The following is an 18,314-nucleotide window of genomic DNA, read 5'->3' on the forward strand; positions in this document are numbered from 1 at the left end:
ATGATCAAGGCCCATCTGCATCCTGCAGTAAATTTAGTTTTTTAACAATGTGTTGGTAGCATGGTATTTCTTTATTTGATGTGTAGAGGATTTGATTTTTATTTTCAGAGAATTGCTTTTAGTCTTATAACTTAAAATAAGCAAAGGAAGTTTTATTAAAAATCTTTAGTGATATTTCTATCATGATCTTCAAGCTCATATCGGAAGCATTAATACGTGTTTGCAGTGTGCTTACTAATAGTTTCATTTATCTCATTTGCAGGACCATACAGTTCCTCTCTTGTAGTTTCAGTTTTTATAGCTGTAGGATGTGATGTGGACAGGAAACTCTTTATGTATCTTGGGGTTGAGCAATCATACACTTGTTGTCGCAGTCAGTGAGGAGCTCAATTGATTACCCAAACTTTCATTGCCCTGTACATAAATTATGGACAATTCAGAAAATTCTGTAACATTGAATGACTTTATTGCATCAATACCTGTTTATTCATTGCCAAGGATTTTGCAAATCACATCAGGAGTCTATTTGCAGAGTAAGTAATACCAATCAAATATAATTTTACAAGAGTGATAAAATGAGTGATTGTAAGGAGGTTCATGGCTCCCAAGTTGTACCTGATTGCCATGTATAGAATTATGAATCATTAACTATCTGAAAGTTGTATTTATTTTATGTCACTATCAGGGATCCCTACTTTTTAAGTATTATCATGTAGCTATGTAAGAAGCAGCTGATAATAAACATTGATTAAAATCATGTATCGATATATAAATAGTATTTATATAGACACCAATATTTGTTGTAGATATTTATAGAGATACTTTGCACCAAACATGCATTACTTATCTTTGCAGAAACATTTTCTCGCAAGTTGCTTTTGCTGGAAGTTTCTTTTACTGTATCACATAAAAATAAATATTTCTTTAACCACTAATGGCTATGGCTGATTGGACCTTAAACAGTAGTGGCATTTTCAGTAAACTTGCACTTGTCTTAAATTTTGGCGTAGGTGCTGAATTCTAAAGATAAGCAAATCTTTCAAGGTTCGATTTGGTTCAGCGAAATTAGGGGCAGACACCAGGAAAAGTGGCATTAATTGACCCAGAGTACACATGGTATAATTGTGCAGCATGGATGCATGGGACAGGGCTCAGACTAGCATTTCTAGCTGAAACATTGATCAGTAACTGGTGGATGAGTGACAGATGTAGGTCTGGTGCTCTAAGGTGTCCGCTAAATTCAGGAAACACACATGAAGGAGACCCAACAAAGATTTCCAAAAATTAGGGGCAGACACGAGGAAAAGTGGCATCAATTGACTGACAGTACAAATTTGATAATGGCACAGCAGAGGTCAGCCATGGACCATGCACGATGTATCAGGGTCTGGGCCAGCATTTAGAGCTTTGAATTGAAGTTTCAATTAAGAAGAGGTGGGTGAGGGACCAGTGTAAACCTTCTTTGCTGGAAACCCTGATACCTCATGCAACAGCTCAAAATGCTTTTTTTTCCCAGCCACACTCTGGTGGCACAAATATCAGCTTGGTAGAGCACTAATGTTGTAAAAATGTAAGGATAGTAACATAAGTAGTTGACTGATCAATTGACCCACAGTAGAACATTTTATAATATCACAGAAGCAGTCAGTCATAGGCATGCATGAGGTATCATTGACCCCCATAAAGAAGAAGCTAACACGAAACGTGCGTCGGGGCGTCTTCTGCAGCCAGGTTATGTATTATTTAGTACTTTCTCTCATCTTTGTCACTATTTAATGATTGAATAGCACTATGCACCTTAAATCTATGTACTGTGTTGATTATACTTTGGTACAAATACTACATACAACTACATACAGTACTAGTGAGCACTGAAAACAGCACCATTATTATATGAAAGGTGCATAAGGTTTTGTATGAGGAGTGTTCTTATTAGTTCTTTGGCTCTCTTAATACTATGTGATTCATCTTGCTTTATTGGAAACTATCAGCCACTTGGTTAACACTTCCCTACACTATTAGACCTTTTACAATATTTTATTATTTGGTGAATAGACTAGCACTAATGGCTTACTGACCCTCCTTTAATATTATTTCATCACTTCATTTATTACCCTAAAAGGTCTAATGGTATAGGGAGTTATTATTTATTTGAAAATCCTGCATTTACGTATTTATATCGAAATTTACAAGCACCAACCGCATGAACTTTTTTTTCAAAAATGGATTTTATCAATGTTGATTCTTCCTCTGTTCTAACTTAGCAACTAGAGACCAATTTATCTACAAAGAAAATAATAGTGTACATATATATTTTAGCAATAATATTCCTGTGTTTGCAGATCCATTTGGTGTTTACCCACTGAAAAAATATATATATTTTGTTAAAAAGTGTATGTTTTATAGAGTCCAATAAAGATTCTTGTAATTTTTTTATTTACTTGGGTTCACCGCAATTGGGCAGTGTTTAAATTAATATGCCTTGGAGATCGCAGTCACCCAGCTCAAGAGTTGTTGGCAGCTATCCATGCTGAATTTGAGCAATGGCTGTCCCCAGTGAACCGTGATTTGTGATATGCAGACATGGTGGAATTCCACTCTGCACTTGTTGCAGTGGCTGTGGCAGCAGCGATGAGCCCTGGTTCAGTATGTCCTTCTGCATAGCCTGGGCCAACACAGTACGGTCATGGTGCAAATCACACTTGCTGGGTTGGCACAGATGAAGGACCTCTGCACCCTTTTATACAGTTTCAAAATTGTTACTAAGATGGATAGCACTGTTGATGCCATCATCAGCATCACTATTCTGGTCATCTACATGCTGCAGGACACTTGAATAGTCTGCAAGAAGAAGTGGGTGGCCCTGTGATGGAAGCCTGGGCATGTTTTGCTCAGCAGATCTAGTGCTGAGGGATTTGTTTTACATTGGGAAGGCTTCCAGGTGACGTGGAGAGATGGGTGGGTCCAGTCACCTACAAACCCACCCAAAGTGCTGTGTCTGAACACCTAAGATGGTTGTGTGTTTGAGGACCTGTGGTGATGTCACGATCACCAGACTAGCCATGTGATAGGTACCTGCAGCGCCCCAGAGTCCTGGTCGTTGCAGTACTGTGGCTCCGCCGCTAAGGGGGGCTATGGTACGTCTGATGGCACTGAAGGAGTTCATCTGACCAGGTATCACAGACACCAATACATTTCACAGTCTGGCCTCCAGGGGGAGCTAAGGGGTACTATTCATTAGGCCACTCCTCACAGTCTGGTAAAACTGGGGGTTAGGCAGGAAGTTAGAGAGAACGCTGACTGGGTTGGAACCAGGCAACACCTTGTGGCAGAGGGTGTTGTAGGGGAAGATTCGGTAGGGTCCCTGTCAGGGGTGGGATCCTGACAGAGGCCTGGCAAACAGAGAGAAAGCTACGGGACCGCGCCTGCACTTCATAGCGGCGGTGCCCTAAGAAAGGACAAGAAGCGAGATTTATTGTGCTGAGTGAGAAACGAGATCAAAGCAAGAAGGAGAATACCAGTAGGAGTTGTGCTGTAAGATCGAGGCAACATCCTACTGAGGTGCAAACAACCGGCGGCCGGAACGCCGAGGAGGTACAGAGCTCTAAGCCATACTTCAAACCAACGGCAGGACAGTCAGTCACAGGCGGGCTGTCTCACCTAAATCACCTACGCAGACATAGGGGGCAACCTTTGGAGAGGGGCGACTCTAGGGTCCCGGAAGAGCTCCGAGCCTACCCGTCATACGGGTGCATCCCAACCATAACACCAGGGAGGGACGGAGGATTAGCAGAAGATCATCTAATCGAGTTGTGAGGGAACACGAGAAACAGACACAACAGTTGTGGGGACTATCCCGTAAGCTCAGCAGGGGAGGACCACAACACATAGCGCTTGTAGGAAGGCACAGATTTCCACCTGCAAAGGGAACTCTGGAGGTGCCATCAAACTGGCCGGACTTGCGCAGCCTGGTTAACCATATTCCGGATTGAGGACTTTGAGACCTTCAGTAAAGAGGTAAAGAGACTGCAACCTGGTGTCCTCGTTATTAACTGCGACCGGCACTACACCGCACCACTACAGCATCACCACCCACATCTATTACTGTACGCCCCTCAGCAGGGTCACGAACCGGGTCTAGCCACCGTGACAACCCCAGAACAGAGACTCAGAGGCCCGGTACCGGGTACCCCTCGGCCCTGCGGCAGTGGGGGCGCTACAAACTTGGCGTCACAAACAGGATCTACTTAAGCCTGAAGAATCAGGTCATGTGTGCCTTGGAACTGTGATTTATTGTGCTTGGACTGTGACTTATTGCAAAGACTGTGGATTGCCACTTGCCGCCAAAAGTTCCCGCCAAAACCGCCGCCATTACAGTGCTAAGGAGAGCGCAGGAGAAGAAGAAGGGCGTGGAAGTGGGCGTGGACAAGCTGGAGAGCGCGAAAGACAATGGCCGCCCAGTCTAAATATTTCTGCCCCTTGAGGACGGGTCCTTCAGCAGCCGAGATCCGCCTACTGATCCTCAATGGGGGGCGGAGACAACAAAAGCGAAACCGCCCACGAAGGAGAGAGCGCGAAAAGGACCAGGAAGAAGAAGTCAGCGACATGGAGGACGCCATGGCGAGCCACCCGGAGCCGGAGCGTGGGGTAGGAGCAGAGGACTCCCCCAGCTACCCAGAGGGGCACCGCAACCAGGCCTCCACCGCTGATATTGACTTCCTGCAGGCCGGAATGGATGAGCTCGGCGACCAACTCCGGCGGACGCAGCTGAGCACTGAGGCCGGGTGGAAGAAGACCATCATCGGGAGCCTCACCAGACATCTGCCGGCAGCCTCGTCTGGTCCGGAGCAAGAAAGAAGTTCCAGCGCTCCAAAGCCAGAAAGCAGTGCCCTGCCGAAAAGCGAGATGCTGCAAACGGAGATGACAACGCCGCAGCGCAAGGCCCTGCAACTAGCGTTCCAGACCCCAGCGGAGACGGAGCAGATCGGCACCGGAGGGACCGCATCTGAAGCAGGTATGAAGAACGACCCTACCTCGCCAGCAGAGGACTTGCTGATAGGCCCCGTCGCGGTACCCCCTCTCCCTGGAACCTATAGACTCCGGCGCCTTACACCCTGGGATCGGGCCACGGGTATGGAGCACTTCTTAAAGGCCTCGATCTCGCCGATCACCTTGCCGAGCGAGGTCTATGCGGAGCTACGGCCGCCAGAGCGAGAGTAAACCTCGATGCCATGGATATGTAAATAGTTAACTGCTTGTTTCCCTGCTTTTTGCTGCTTTAAACCCGACTAGGGTTATTCTTAAAGGAATCCCTTCATTTACCCAGGATCCCTATTGCTTTTATTTTTGCTTTTATTTTCCTTTTTGCTCTCTGTTCACCCATGTTATAAAGACTACCGAATCATGGACGGTGAATGATTCACAAACTGTTTTGTAAATAGTTTGCACCTTCTTAAAGGTGCTCTCTACTGGTTTTATATAAAAGACGGACTCTTTGCGAAGATACGGTTCTTGGAACTTGTACTGGAGTCCTTGCTGCATACGGACTTGCAGCTTGAGAAGTTGCACTACCTCATAGAGACTTGGTCCCCTCTTAAAGGGGATGTTCACATCCTACACTTATGAACAGTGTTGCCTTAAGATGGTTGAATGGCAATAATGTCCTGAAAAGAAAGTATTGATGATGTTGATATGTGAAAGTTAAATGTAACCAATTAGTTGATTGTAAGAAATGTTCAATAATGTTAATAGAGGAATGAGGACAGGAAGTGAACCCATAGGGGTTAGTAGTGAGTCCTCCTAGGAGCCATATAGAGATGGCTCAGTGCTCTTAAACTGAAAGAAAAATGATATGTTCTATACTGTGTATAGTAGTGGAAGGACAGTAGGCTCGGGCGGAAAGGAGCGGTCCTGTAACACAAAGGAGAGGCAGTAGGTCTGGAGCGGTTAGGACAGGCGGTCCTGCAGATTTAAAGAAGGAGAATGCATAAAAGTTAATTAGCCTTATATGTGATATAAGAAGGTCTTTAGTGGATTTAGCGAGTACGTCCTTAAAGGCAAATTGGATTATTGTTCAAAAATGTTGCACTTAGTAGAATACCCGGTTGGGTAAGAAAAGTTATTTATAGTAAAGTAATTTAAAAAGTATTTAACCATGTTTGTAACGTTCAAGTGTCCTCACCTCCCATAAAGGGAAGCTCTGTTAAAAAGTTGACTTGTACTTGCATTTTCAAAATTGTATGTCTTTTTGCTGACATGTATTGTTGTTTTCTTCCCAGTCCAGGAGTACTGGATTTAACCGGGGGGGAGTGCAGCGCCCCAGAGTCCTGGTCGTTGCAGTACTGTGGCTCCGCCGCTAAGGGGGGCTATGGTACGTCTGATGGCACTGAAGGAGTTCATCTGAACAGGTATCACAGACACCAATACATTTCACAGTCTGGCCTCCAGGGGGAGCTAAGGGGTACTATTCATTAGGCCACTCCTCACAGTCTGGTAAAACTGGGGGTTAGGCAGGAAGTTAGAGAGAACGCTGACTGGGTTGGAACCAAGCAACACCTTGTGGCAGAGGGTGTTGTAGGGGAAGATTCGGTAGGGTCCCTGTCAGGGGTGGGATCCTGACAGAGGCCTGGCAAACAGAGAGAAAGCTACGGGACCGCGCCTGCACTTCATAGCGGCGGTGCCCTAAGAAAGGACAAGAAGCGAGATTTATTGTGCTGAGTGAGAAACGAGATCAAAGCAAGAAGGAGAATACCAGTAGGAATCGTGCTGTAAGATCGAGGCAACATCCTACTGAGGTGCAAACAACCGGCGGCCGGAACGCCGAGGAGGTACAGAGCTCTAAGCCATACTTCAAACCAACGGCAGGACAGTCAGTCACAGGCGGGCTGTCTCACCTAAATCACCTACGCAGACATAGGGGGCAACCTTTGGAGAGGGGTGACTCTAGGGTCCCGGAAGAGCTCCGAGCCTACCCGTCATACGGGTGCGTCCCAACCATAACACCAGGGAGGGACGGAGGATTAGCAGAAGATCATCTAATCGAGTTGTGAGGGAACACGAGAAACAGACACAACAGTTGTGGGGACTATCCCGTAAGCTCAGCAGGGGAGGACCACAACACATAGCGCTTGTAGGAAGGCACAGATTTCCACCTGCAAAGGGAACTCTGGAGGTGCCATCGGACCGGCCGGACTTGCGCAGCCTGGTTAACCGTATTCCGGATTGAGGACTTTGAGACCTTCAGTAAAGAGGTAAAGAGACTGCAACCTGGTGTCCTCGTTATTAACTGCGACCGGCACTACACCGCACCACTACAGCATCACCACCCACATCTATTACTGTACGCCCCTCAGCAGGGTCACGGACAGGGTCTAGCCACCGTGACAACCCCAGAACAGAGACTCAGAGGCCCGGTACCGGGTACCCCTCTGCCCTGCGGCAGTGGGGGCGCTACATACCTGGCTGTGGTTACAACCATGTAAGGGAGGTGTGTTTGACACATGTGAGGGAGTGCTGGCTAGTCTGAGCCAGAGCAAGGAGGCCTGTGAGATACCTCTGGAGTGGACGGTCTGATAACCGTGACTGATACTGACCAGGGTCAGTGAGAGATGTCTGTGGGATACCTCTGAGGATAAGAGATATCCGGGAACCTGTGTGGCCAACACCAACAGGTAATAGACAGTGTTATACTGAGTGGGGTCAGAGAGAGAGAGACTGTGTAAACTCTATGGGATACCTCTGAGGATAAGAGGCGTCCGGGAACCTGTGTGATGGACGCCAACAGGTAACAGACTATATTCCGTGTTATGCTGCCCGAGGTCAGAGAGAGACTGTGGTTCCACTGTAAAGCCAAATGTGTACAGACGGTGTTCAGGCTGTTGCATACTACCAAGTTCCTGAGGTTGCGGTTTATGCTGATGTCGAAATAAACCAAATAGACTGTTTTTGTAAGAAAATCATGCCTGTGTGTGTTTATCCCATTGCCAAGCGAGTGTCCCCCAAGACACGCAGTAAGCGCTATCTTACAATTGTTGGTAGACTGCGGGCAACGGTCCAGGAAGCCCATGTGGAGGTGATTGCTGTGGCTCGGCGGGGTCACTCACGAAGATTTTTTTTCTTTCAAGACAGCTTGTGGGTGGATCGGAGGGTCCATGAAGCACTGTCTTACAGTACTCTGAGATAACCAATAGCATATTTATGAAAACACTACAGTATCAGACTTATTAAGCTACCTAAATTGTATAAACGGTCTAAAAATTATTGCTTGGGAAGGCAGATGCATGCATTGCAGTTTTTATTGGCAGGTAGTACAAATGGAAGAAGCCACAACAATTATCCCTGTGTGAGGAGTTCAAAGACCTTTGCACTTTGCTGAATGAAGAAGCTGTCCAACAATTATTGCTTTAATTAGGGAGACAAAAAATGTGTACTCTACTATTTTGAATGTGAAGAAGTAACGGTTTCTCAACTAGAAGTGAAAAAAAAAATCCCTATTTTGGTTCCACCATTGGAATTCTAATCACCAAATGGTTAGAAAATTAAACGAGAATTTTATGAAGCCTTCCAAAAATTATCAATTTTTTTTCAGATGACAAATCAACCAGGGTATAGGGGATTTTTATACATAGACAAAAGAAACTACATACTGCAGATAAAGGTGCATATGGAAACCCAGCTAAGACCGTTATTCGGGGTACTGGGCCAATTCTGTTCTTAAAGGGTTGGTCATTGGTGGCAATGACCAGGTCCATGGCCCTGGGCATCCAGTAAAAAAGGGGGTTAATGGAAATGGGAATAAAGTCTAATGTAGTATGTTCATGACGCCACCTGTGGCATTTGGCCAGGGGTGGCCGACGCTGCTAAAAGAGGTCCTCTGGGGCTGATGGTATTGCAGCAGAGTTGGTATAGCTCCCCACAGGTAGAGCTTGGTCCCCAGGACCCCTGGTGTAGTTGGTAAGAGGGATAATTGACTGTGGGGGTGCAGGACTGAGGATGCAGGAAATAATTGCAGGACACAGGGATAGCAGTTTCCTTTATCTTTTACTGGTAGAATGCAGGTACAGTCCACGGTACAGGTAACAGGTGATGGTGGGGTCCGGGCAGCCTGGAAACAACTTAGGATCCACTTAGCCAGATGGGTTTGGAGGCCTTCCCTCTGCTCTGTATATCTGACCCTTGCTGCCTGAAGCTTTCCAAGAGTCCTCTCAGTGTCAGTATTCTCAACCTGTATGGCTGACAGCTTGAACCTTTCATGGGCACTGTCCTTTCCTCCAGCAGCCCCAGGCTCTTTATTTGCTGTGGTACCTGCAAGTGTTAGATGGGACAGGAGACTTGCAATCTCCTGCCCTCCAGGTTCAGTGGTTGGGTCTACAATTCCCACACCACCACGGACCCTGGTGTCTGGTCTCTTGACGCTTTCCTCTGGGGGAGCCCACTCGAAGCTCCAGACCCCAGGCTCCTCTCCTTGCCTCTGCTTTCTCACCCTAAGCAGTCTCACACTGAACTCACTAACCCTGTCTCCAGACCAGAACTTGTAAGGGAAGTTCCCCTGAAACCGGATGTAGAGCTCCCCCTTCTGGCCTGGACTCAGGACGGTTTTGCATGTCAGTTTTACCTGATTAAGGGATCCCTCCTTGTTTCCAGGCATGACATCATTTTCCCCATAAGGTAAGACATACCACTGTGGCATCTGGACTACTAGGGTGCCACATTTCCCCCTAGTACAATTCAGTACTCCTGGACTGAGGAAACAAAAAAGAACATGTAAACAGGTGAACAACTGTAAAAGGGTTACAGAGTTTCAAAAATAAAAAAAAAATAAAAAAACAAACAGTCAGATTTGACCAAGTAAGTTCCTGGGGGCAACAGTTGTCCATTTGTGTTCCCTCCAGAGTTGCCTAAGTGGGAACCACTCCAACCCACATTTGCTTCGTTCCTGGGCGTGGCTGTGGGACTCTCTGTTGATGGGCCTGATCTTCTGCCACGCCGGTGGTTTATTTTCTAGGCCAAACCAGGATAACTTTGCACAAGAAAAGGGTCCTGACTAGGGTTGAGCGAAACGGGTCGTGCATTTTCATAAGTCGCCGACTTTTGGCAAAGTCGGCGTCTCATGAAACCCGACCCGATCCCTGTGCGGGGTCGGCCATGCGGTACGCGATCTTGGCGGCAAAGTCGCGTGTCGTATGACAGAGGAGGAGGAGGAGGAGTACTGACCACACATAGTCCTGTGGCCCAATTGTCCTTTAAAAGGTTATTATGCATTTTTTGAAAGTTCATAGAGTAGTCTCTGTAGGTAATCATGCTTGGTGGTTCTAATTATAACTTATTTACACATTTTAGTCCTTATACCGAGCTGAGATCTGACCTCTGGTACTACGGGTAAATCTTTGCAGTACATATATTGAGAGTGATCTAACTGGGTTCATTATGCTTGCTACCACTGGTGTAGTGTGCTCACTATTAGCTACGCTACTGGTGATTCTACGTAGCATAGGTATACCTGATTTTCTACGATTACTCCTGCTCACTGTGGGCATGACAGATTCACCGTTTCAGGGGGTGGATTCTCTTGCTCCTCGGCTAGTATGGCATTTGAGCCCGCTGATGTTCGGATTGAACTTGAGTCTCTGCTGCTTCAGGTGCTGTAGGTTTTTCTTACTGTAAGCACTGAAACTTTTTGTATTAAAGCATAAAACTTTAACAAGTTGAACCTTGAATGTTCTAAAAGAATCCATAGCCTTAAACTGTATGATCCGTATGAGTGGTACACAGTATTAGTAATTTCCGGGACTCATCGCCCGTGTATTTGGTGAGTGGTGGCAGCATGTATGAGCGGGTGTGTGGCCTGGGTCGGTGTATGATTTATGCTCCCATTACAGCATAGGACAGAGGTTGAATGCTGGACTGAGAGAGGGGAGATAGATTTACCCTTGCAGGCACAACCCCCAAGTCATGTGCTGAGATCGAGTATGTGACAAATTAGTGACAATTGGATATACCCGCCCACCATTCCAGGAGTAAGCAGCACTGAACATGAACTCCTGAACTTTCAGCACTTTATACCTTGTAATGAGGAAACTTTAGGACACAACCTGGAAAAATTCATCCCTGTGGACTATAGAAGTGAGCTGGACTAAAGATCTTTATGAAAAAGGAGGACAAATAAGTTTTAAAGGACAAAACAAGAATCTCCTGGCAGATAGACAGAAGACACCAGACAACACCAGGTCTGGCATCCAGAGGACAGCACCCTCAGGTAGGACCATCCTCAGCCTCGTCACACTCGTAGACTTGCTAGAACTTACAACTATCAGAAATAAGGATTAGAATTATAAAAATGGAAAATGTAAATTTGGAACAAACCAAACAGAACAAAGTAAATGCAGATAGCAGAGAGCCAGGGACACAAGCCAGCAGGGGGTCAGAAGGGCAGAAGAGCATTCAAGCAAAGAAAGCCATAAAAACTCCCACAATTAGAGAAAATCCAGAGACCCTCTATGCTGACTTTACATCTAGTGAGGAAGATAAAAGAAAAAACAATGTGTTCTTCTTCACAGAATATCTCGTGGCCTGGCACACTGCCCTATGCAAACATTATAATTATACAACCAAGTCTGATATCAATAATGGCCGGCAGATCAGAGTTAGAAACCATTTAGATGATGAGTACAGCTCACTTACCATCACTCTGTATAACAATGGAACCGTCCTGGTACAAGGGACTGAGGACAATCTGGATCAATTTGAAGACAGATTCCCTGATATTAAATTCCAGGCCCAAACTCACAAAGAACAACAAACCCCAGCCACCGCTGGTGTCCGTACCCCTACAGCCACCTTTAATGTCAGCAGCACTACAGAGACCTCCAGAGACACCACTGCCCCCAATACTTCACACCCCTCACCCCAGACCCCCAGAGCCTGTCTATCTCAACTAGAAAGAGATTTTGTACAGTTTCAGGCTAAGTTCACATGTTGCAGACGTGGCAATTCTGCAGCTCCTGCCGCGGGTATATCGCATGCAGAATTAGCATGCATATACCCGCAGAAAACTAGCGTTTTGCAAGCATAATTAGCTTGCAGAATGCTAGAGTTTTCCAAGCGATCTGTAGCATCGCTTGGAAAACTGACTGACAGGTTGGTCACACTTGTCAAACAAAGTGTTTGACAAGTGTGACCAACTTTTTACTATATGCCTATGCAGCATCTATAGTAAAAGATCGAATGTTTAAAAATAATAAAAAAAATAAAAAAAATGGTTATACTCACCTGCAGACCTCAGCGGTCTGACCCCCAGAGCCTGTCTATCTCAACTAGAAAGAGATTTTGTACAGTTTCAGGCTAAGTTCACACGTTGCAGACGTGGCAATTCTGCAGCTCCTGCCGCGGGTATATCGCATGCAGAATTAGCATGCATATACACGCAGAAAACTAGCGTTTTGCAAGCATAATTAGCTTGCAGAATGCTAGAGTTTTCCAAGCGATCTGTAGCATCGCTTGGAAAACTGACTGACAGGTTGGTCACACTTGTCAAACATAGTGTTTGACAAGTGTGACCAACTTTTTACTATATGCCTATGCAGCATCTATAGTAAAAGATCGAATGTTTAAAAATAATAAAAAAATTAAAAAAATGGTTATACTCACCTGCAGACCTCAGCGGCGTCCGTACCTATAGCTGGTGTGCGGTGAAGGGCCTGCGATGACGTCGCGGCTTGCGATTGGTCGCGAGACCGCATGTGACCGCTCACGCGACCAATCACAAGACAGCGACGTCATCGCAGGTCCTTCACCGCACAGCAGCTATAGGAACCGAAGCGGCAGCGTGCAGCGGAGAGGCCGGAAGACTGCGGGGGACATCGAAGGTGAGTATAGGACTATTTTTTATTTTAATTCTTTTATTTTTTACCAATTATATGGTGCCCAGTCCGTGGAGGAGAGTCTCCTCTCCTCCACCCTGGGTACCAACCGCACATGATCTGCTTGCTTCCCGCATGGTGTGCACAGCCCCGTGCGGGAAGTAAGCAGATCAATGCACTCCTATGGGTGCAGAATCGCCGCGATTCCGCAATTTTAAGGAACATGCTGCGTTTTTTTCTGGAATGCGATTCCGCTCAGGAAAAAAATGCAACATGTGCACAAAAAATGCGGAATGCATTCTATTACATAGGATGCTTAATGTTAGCGTTTTTTTCACGGTTTTATAGCGTTTTTATAGCGAAAAACCGCGAAAAATATGCTACGTGTGCACACAGCCTAAGGAAGAACATCTGAGAAACACTGGAGACAGAAATGCTAATGACCCAGCAATTAAAGAGATAAACAAACTGAAATGTGAATACAGGACCACTCTGCAGGAAATAAGAGCAGCAATGTGTGAACTGCAGCAGGAAAATGCCAGACTGAGGCAGGAGATAGAAAAGCTGAAACCACTGACTCCTGGATATCTGAGCCAGGAGGGGGCCATGGAAATGAGGCTTGCAGAGGACATGACCTCCACTGGCCAGTATGCTGAGAGGCCTAATAAACCCAATATTGAAGAACCTGAGTCTAATAAAAAGGAGAAAGAAATAAGACCCATAGTAGCAGCTACATCACCCGTCCACAACGTCACAAAGTCCTGATACCGTCCTCATAATGGACTCAAATGGGAAATACCTAAATACACGGCGGCTATTCGCAGGGAAAAGAATCAATAAAATCAGCTGTGCAACTATTGAGCAGGTAACAGCGGTCATCAATAATCCACGATTTACCAACCGAAGCCATATCATCATACACACCGGCACAAGCAATCGGCCAGAGCAGCACCAGCAGATCTCAGGGCAACTTTCCCAACTAGCAAGGATGGCACAACTAAAATTCCCCGACAGCAAAATCATTCTGTCATCTCTGCTCCCAAGAAAGGATATATCTAGCCACACCATCCAGAACATTAAGGCTGCAGTCACACTATTAGTATTTGGTCAGTATTTTACCTCAGTATTTGGAAGCCAAAACCAGGTGAGGAACAATCAGAGGAAAAGTATAATAGAAACACATCACCACTTCTTGATTTATCACCCACTCCTGGTTTTGGCTTACAAATACTGATGAGAAATACTGACCAAATACTGATAGTGTGACTGCAGCCTAACACAGACCTAACCGCAAGAATGAAATCTGTGCCAGGAGTGATTCTGGCACAACACCCCTCCATAAATCACCATCACCTCTATGACAGCAAGCACCTGAATAAACTGTGGGTCAGCCTTCTGGCCAAAGAGCTGAAGGACATTGTACTGAACAGGGACCCTTGGCCTGAATCCAATACCAACCACAATCTCATGGAAAGACCCTCAACAATGAAAAGGCAGGAAACCACAACTATATCTAAGAAAGCTGGAAACAAACACCCTCACCCAAAATTTGACCATCAAAGGAGGAGACCACCATGGAGGAAACCACCAAACTCACACAGAGACATACAAAATAGAGGCATCCAGAGCAGAGATATACAGAGCAGAGACATGGAGGAGATAAGGACTCTGCTCAACACATTGTGCAGGAAACTAATGGGACTGGATGGAACCAACATCATTACTAAACCAGTCAGAGATCCGATGTGTCCTACACAGCCACACTCATTACAAAGTATACACACATGAGTGATATATAAAAAAATAGACTTCACTTAAAATTAGCAGCTGGATCATCCAAGGCCTGAACACCTCAGTGTTTGAATGTAAAACAAATTACCCATATTTTTTACAAAGACTGAAAAACAGACATTCAGATTCTCCTAGAAGCATGGACCAGGGCCGAAAATGAATCCCTGGTGCCCATCGGATACAGGGAAATCTGTGTCCCTGCCCTGAAAAATAAAAACATTAAACAGGGCCGCTGCTCAGGAGGAATATTGGTCTGGCATAAAGAAGAGCTCCACCAGTACATCAAGCCGGTGAAGAGAGGAGACAGCCACATATGGTTTAGAATCAGCAGCTCCATCGTCAGCTCTCAGTCTGATGTCTATGTCTGTGCCATCTATATACCACGACCAGAGTCACCCTACTTCTATCCAGAGAGCTTTGAGATCTTACAAGGAGAAGTCGCCCATTTTCAGGCCCTGGGCAAAGTTCTCATCATCAAAGACCTCAACGCAAGAACTGGGAGAGAAAAAGACTTTCTGACCACAGATGGAAACATCTACATTCTTGGAGCAGAGACTGACAGCCATGACTCAATACACATGGAGACAAACAGCTACAACAGTACAGTCAGCAAAAGTGGCAAAAAGATCCTGAACCTATGTAGAAGTTTAGGACTTCATATTCTTAATGGCCGCACCAAGGGAGACTCCCTAGGAAGATATACATTAAACTCCCATGTAGGAAGGAGTGTAGTACACTACGCCATTACAGATATGGACATGAAAAATATCAGCGGCTTCATAGTCACCTCACAAATGCACCTGTCAAATCACAGCCAACTTCTTCTGTACATAAAATCTACAGAGAAACCATCGGCACAAAATCCTCAGCAGAGTGGCCTCTTCAACCTGCCTCCATCTTATAAATAGTCCAAGACATCGGCAATAAAATATCAAGAGGCTCCCAGCAGACCCAGAATACAGGGGATGCTCCACCATTTCTACAACTACGAGTAAAAGCCTAACCCAGAAGGAGTGAGCCAAGCTACAAAAGACCTCAATGATATATTCTACACCATGGTCGAAGTGTCCGACCTTCAAAAAGTCAACTACAGAAGGCCAAAAGAAAAACAGACCAATGGGTGGTTTGAGAATGTAAAGCCATACGGAAGACCCTGAGAACAGCTTAAAACAAGAAACAAAGAGACACAAACCATCCAGGTCTGAGGGATGCCTACGACATCATACAAAGGCAATACTAAACCACCATGAAGAAACAGAGTTACATCTCCACCAAGCTAAACCAACTCCAAGACGCCCTCCAGGACAACTCCTTCTGGGAACTATGGAACCACATGGTCACAAAAAACAAGAAAAACATCATCTATATCCAAAAGGGCAATATCTGGCTTCAGTACTTCAGAGTAGGGTTGAGCGAAACGGGTCGATCATTTTCAAAAGTCGCCGACTTTTGGCTAAGTCGGCGTCTCATGAAACCCGATCCGACCCCTGTGCTTGTCGGCCATGCGGTACGCGACTTTCGCGCCAAAGTCGCGTTTCAATGACGCGAAAAGCGCCATTTCTCAGCCAATGAAGGTGAACGCAGAGTGTGGGCAGCGTGATGACATAGATCCTGGTCCCCACCATCTTAGAGAAGGGCATTGCAGTGATTGGCTTGCTGTCTGCGGCGTCACAGGGGCTATAAAGGGGCGTTCCCGCCGACCGCCATCTTACTGCTGCTGATCTGAGCTTAGGGACAGGTTGCTGCCGCTTCATCAGAAGCAGGGAGAGCGTTAGGCAGGGTCCACTAACCACCAAACCGCTTGTGCTGCAGCGATTTCCACTGTCCAACACCACCTTCGGTGTGCAGGAACAGTGGAAGCTATTTTTTTTTTTTTTTCCCCTCAGCGCTGTAGCTCATTGGGCTGCCCTAGAAGGCTCCGTGATAGCTGTATTGCTGTGTGTACGCCACTGTGGAAACCAACTGCTTTTTTCAAAGCACATATCCTCTTGTTCCTTCCTTTCTGCACAGCTATCTTTTTTGTTTGTCCACACTTTTTATTTAATTTGTGCATCAGTCCACTCCTATTGCTGCCTGCCATACCTGGCTTACATTACTGCAGGGAGATAGTAATTGTAGGACAGTTTTTTTTTTTTTTTTGTTTTTTTTTTGTGGGAGATTAAGATTGGCATTTCTGCTACAGTGCCATCCCTGTGTGTGCCATCTCTCACTGAGTGGGCCATAGAAAGCCTATTTATTTTTTCCGTGATTTGTGTTCTAAAATCTACCTCAACACAGAAACACTACATCAATCAGTGGGAGAAAAATATTGGCCTCAGTCAGGGCTTGTGTGCCACTGCTGTGTGTGCGCTATCTCTCATTCAGTGGGCTATAGCAAGCCTATATTTATTTTTTTTTTTTTTTTTTAATATTATTTGGTTTCAAAAGTCTCCCTGAAAAAAAAAAAAAACCTAAAAAAACAGTGGGAGAGTAATATTGCCCTTTCAGCTTGTGTGCCAGTCTTGACTCCTGGGTGTGCCACCTCTCTCCCTCTCATTCAGTGGGCCATAGAAAGCCTATTTATTTTTTTTTTTAAATATTATTGGGTTTCTAAAGTCTCCCTGAAAAAAACAAAAAATACATAAAAAAACAGTGGGAGAGTAATATTGCCCTTTCAGCTTGTGTGCCAGTCTTGACTCCTGGGTGTGCCACCTCTCTCCCTCTCATTCAGTGGGCCATAGAAAGCCTTTTTTTTTTTTGCTTTTTTTAATATTATTTGGTTTCTAAAGTCTCCCTGAAAAAAACAAAAAAAACATAAAAAACAGTGGGAGAGTAATATTGCCCTTTCAGCTTGTGCGCCAGTCTTGACTCCTGGTTGTGCCACCTCTCTCTCTCTAATTGTGGGCCATAGAAAGCCTTTTTTTTTTTTTTAAATATTATTGGGTTTCTAAAGTCTCCCTGAAAAAACAAAAAATACATAAAAAAACAGTGGGAGAGTAATATTGCCCTTTCAGCTTGTGTGCCAGTCTTGACTCCTGGGTGTGCCACCTCTCTCCCTTTCATTCAGTGGGCCATAGAAAGCCTATTTATTTTTTCCGTGATTTGTGTTCTAAATTCTACCTCAACACAAAAACACTACATCAATCAGTGGGAGAAAAATATTGGCCTCAGTCAGGGCTTGTGTGCCACTGCTGTGTGTGCTATCTCTCATTCAGTGGGCTATAGCAAGCCTATTTTTTTTTTTTTTTTTTTTTTTTTTAATATTATTTGGTTTCTAAAGTCTCCCTGAAAAAAAAAAAAAACCTAAAAAAACAGTGGGAGAGTAATATTGCCCTTTCAGCTTGTGTGCCAGTCTTGACTCCTGGGTGTGCCACCTCTCTCCCTCTCATTCAGTGGGCCATAGAAAGCCTATTTATTTTTTTTTTTAAATATTATTGGGTTTCTAAAGTCTCCCTGAAAAAACAAAAAATACATAAAAAAACAGTGGGAGAGTAATATTGCCCTTTCAGCTTGTGTGCCAGTCTTGACTCCTGGGTGTGCCACCTCTCTCCCTTTCATTCAGTGGGCCATAGAAAGCCTATTTTTTTTTTTTTTAATATTATTTGGTTTCTAATTCTCCCTGAAAAAAAAAAAAAAACCTAAAAAAACAGTGGGAGAGTAATATTGCCCTTTCAGCTTGTGTGCCAG

General features: G+C 45.1%; 1 protein-coding gene across 1 annotated transcript in view; it reads left to right on the forward strand.

The window, feature by feature from the left end:
- Positions 1 to 333: 333 nt before the first annotated feature.
- Positions 334 to 18,314, forward strand: part of THEMIS2 (thymocyte selection associated family member 2) — a 280,303-nt gene continuing 262,322 nt past the window's right edge. Inside the window, exon 1 of the mRNA XM_077295769.1 lies at positions 334 to 533. Within this exon, the coding sequence (XP_077151884.1) occupies positions 428 to 533 (106 nt within the window). The 5' untranslated portion in view covers positions 334 to 427. The remainder of the gene's footprint in view (positions 534 to 18,314) is intronic.

Source organism: Ranitomeya variabilis, chromosome 3 (genome assembly GCF_051348905.1).
Source record: "Ranitomeya variabilis isolate aRanVar5 chromosome 3, aRanVar5.hap1, whole genome shotgun sequence".
NCBI lineage: Eukaryota > Metazoa > Chordata > Amphibia > Anura > Dendrobatidae > Ranitomeya > Ranitomeya variabilis.